Genomic DNA, 2,930 nt, shown 5'->3' on the forward strand with positions numbered 1-2,930 from the left:
CACTCGACTTCTTGAAGCTGCACCGGGTCGCTGAAAATTAGGAGGCCGGGGGAAAAGAGCTTCCTGACCAATGAGAGTCTGAAAAGACGATCACGCCACTGGTCATGTGACAGGGTTTGACTCAGCTGCTCCTGATGCTAAGGGTGCAGCAAATGATGACAGTGATACTAATTGCTACACTAATTCAGGCCGGTAAACAATATTTCTATTCCAGAAATTTCATGAAGAACGATACCAACCCGACTCGGTAGCCGCTTATCGTTTAGATGATACGAATGCTGCTAATTTAAAGGGGTTGACGGCGATGGTGATGATGTGCATGTACACAACTGCAAATCTAACAAAATATATCCGGCAGTCGATCCTATTCCTATTCTAAAATAAAATAAATTCGCTAAATTACGCTGGACGACGGCTCTCTATCCGTCACAAAAATTCACTTTGTGACACTGCAAATATATAATTATAAAGTATCTCAGAGATATCAAGAAGATTTGAGATCAACTTCACATCTGAATCAATCTAAAAGCAATCAAAAATTTACAATCGTTATAGTTGGTATAGAAAAGCGAAATGTCATAACAGATTCCATCAACAGAGCTCAAAATCTACTTTAAACTTCAGGCGCTTAAATTCCAAAAAAAAAACTAATACTGAAATATTAGAGAAAAAATCCTGAGATTTTTTATCATTCTGATAAATTGATAATACCCAAATTGAATGTTTTCACTATCGCCAGAAATAATACCGAATATTTAACAGTTTGTAAATATTGTTCATTGGATTCAATATTCTGATATGTGGTAGGTACTGATTCAATAATCATCAATATAATATCGTATTGCAAGTACCTATACACATATGCTTGTGGCCTGCCTCTGTCTGTCACTGTCCCTGATGATTAATGACACCCAAGTCGTCCCATTCATAGCCTTGCCTATTCTTATTGTTATTCTGAACAATGAATCGCCCAGTGGTCTACTCTCTTCCTTTCTCCTTACCAAAATAATTATTATTAAGAACTCGGCAGGGCCTATATTCCCCGATCACTCTACCCCCTTTCCTTAACATTCTTCTTCTTCATCTTTTTCTCCTTCATCGTCTCTTCTTCTTCGTCTTCGTCTTCTTCTTCTTCTTCTTCTTCTTCTTCTTCTTCTTCTTTCTCTTTTTCTTCTTCTTCCTTCTTCTCTATCTTGACCTTCCCATTCGCCTCTGTTATGGATATGTACGAAAATATTGTTCGAATAGATAAAGACAGATGTGTGTCACGAAAAGCGATAGAGCCTTCTCAACCACTCCACCTTGTATGTATTTAAAATGCTATCAAATACATATTCTTTATATGCATATTCATTTTTGAGCATAGGCCTATACACTTGAATATACATGTTGCAAATATAGAAACAAATATTGGGTACTTGCACGTAGCATATACTATTAGAACTAACTACCCTTCTACTATTTATCAACGTATATTTTTTTTAGGGTGTCAACTGATATATCGGGGCAGTTGGCCTTCAATTCTTTGAGGAGCAGCATGTACCGGGCAAAGAGGATTGCACTGGATGCAATTCCAAGCACTTTGCCGGAATATGCAGAAATGCTGTCACATTCGCCAATGGGCAGAACGATATCGAATAAATCATTCTTTATCGGGTCGGTAGATGATCCGATAGGTGGCACCAGTGTGATTTTTGGATCTGAAAATTTCACGAATCTGCTGCCACAAGTAAAGGAGCTACATTTTGATGGGACTTTCAAGGTCCGACCCAATGTACCTCCATCAAGGCAGTTGTTGACTGTAATGTCAATTCATTTCAGTCATGTAAGTACAGTATTACAACCTCAATTTCATAATTTTGAGTAGTTATGGAAAATTTAGAAGTTAGAACAGGTAAAAATATATCTCCTCAGACAGGGGAAGAATACTGATCTGAATCATAGATTAAGCATTCATGCTCAAGTATGGTCAAACATACTTGAATATGCTTAATCTATGTCTGTATTCAGCGGTTGCACATTGTGGCTAACTATAAATATCAAAATGCACTCGTTCACTCACTTCCATTGAAGACAGACGACAAAATTTCCAGCTGTTTTTCCAAGGACGTATTTATCCTTTTAATATCCTTCAGCGAGTTATCCCAGGGTTGAGACCTAGTTCAATCGGTTTTTCATACCATAAACCTTCTTTGTTCCAAATTTCTTGAGAATCGTTAGAGCCATTTTCGAGATCCGGTCACATACAGATATTCATTAAACATATATAACTACATCTGCAATTGGAAAAAATATAAAGGTTCTCAAGGTGCATATGCTTTTTTTAGGCTTTTCCAGTTTTCTTTGTGGTGATGGAAAAGAAGAACCTTGAGGCATATAAATCACCTCTGTCATTCATAAAAAAACAAAATACCGGAACTCTGTCCCGAGGTGATCATAAGTGACTTCGAGAAGGCACTACAACAGGCATTACGAGAAGCATTTCCTCGAACCAATATTGTAGGCTGCTGGTTCCACTCAGCTAATGTAAGTAGAAAGAAGCAACAAATACATTATATAAATCATTTACTGTATTGAATATTCCGAGAAAATAGAATTTCTCCAAATACCAACTCGCTCTGACTTGAGAAATATACGAGAAAGAGCGGAATTTTTGTCAAAATAGCGGGGTGAATGTGCACGTTCTATTGGTTCATCAATATTTCTTAAAATAACAAATTTATTTTCCGAAATGAATAGAAATGTTCTTCAATGTCGAGATGATCGGGCCAGCAAACATAAAATTTTGGATATGGGAGAAACCCCTTTTCTAAGAGTTAAGTAGAGGTGACAACGAGAAAGTTGTTCAGAAATAATTGAAATTATTATACCAAGTGTCAAAATTCAAAAGTGACTGTTTGAAGACTGCCAAATCGTTTGAGTTCAAAAAT

General features: G+C 36.8%; 1 protein-coding gene across 1 annotated transcript; it reads left to right on the forward strand.

The window, feature by feature from the left end:
• The first annotated feature begins 1,109 nt into the window (after positions 1-1,109).
• On the forward strand, positions 1,110-2,567 carry LOC120355580. The gene is made up of 2 exons (XM_039444143.1): positions 1,110-1,825; positions 2,328-2,567. Exons 1-2 carry the CDS (start codon positions 1,538-1,540, stop codon positions 2,442-2,444), a joined length of 405 nt encoding a protein of 134 aa, XP_039300077.1. The 5' UTR covers positions 1,110-1,537; the 3' UTR covers positions 2,445-2,567.
• Positions 2,568-2,930: the final 363 nt, after the last annotated feature.

This window comes from Nilaparvata lugens, unplaced genomic scaffold, assembly GCF_014356525.2.
Source record: "Nilaparvata lugens isolate BPH unplaced genomic scaffold, ASM1435652v1 scaffold2963, whole genome shotgun sequence".
NCBI lineage: Eukaryota > Metazoa > Arthropoda > Insecta > Hemiptera > Delphacidae > Nilaparvata > Nilaparvata lugens.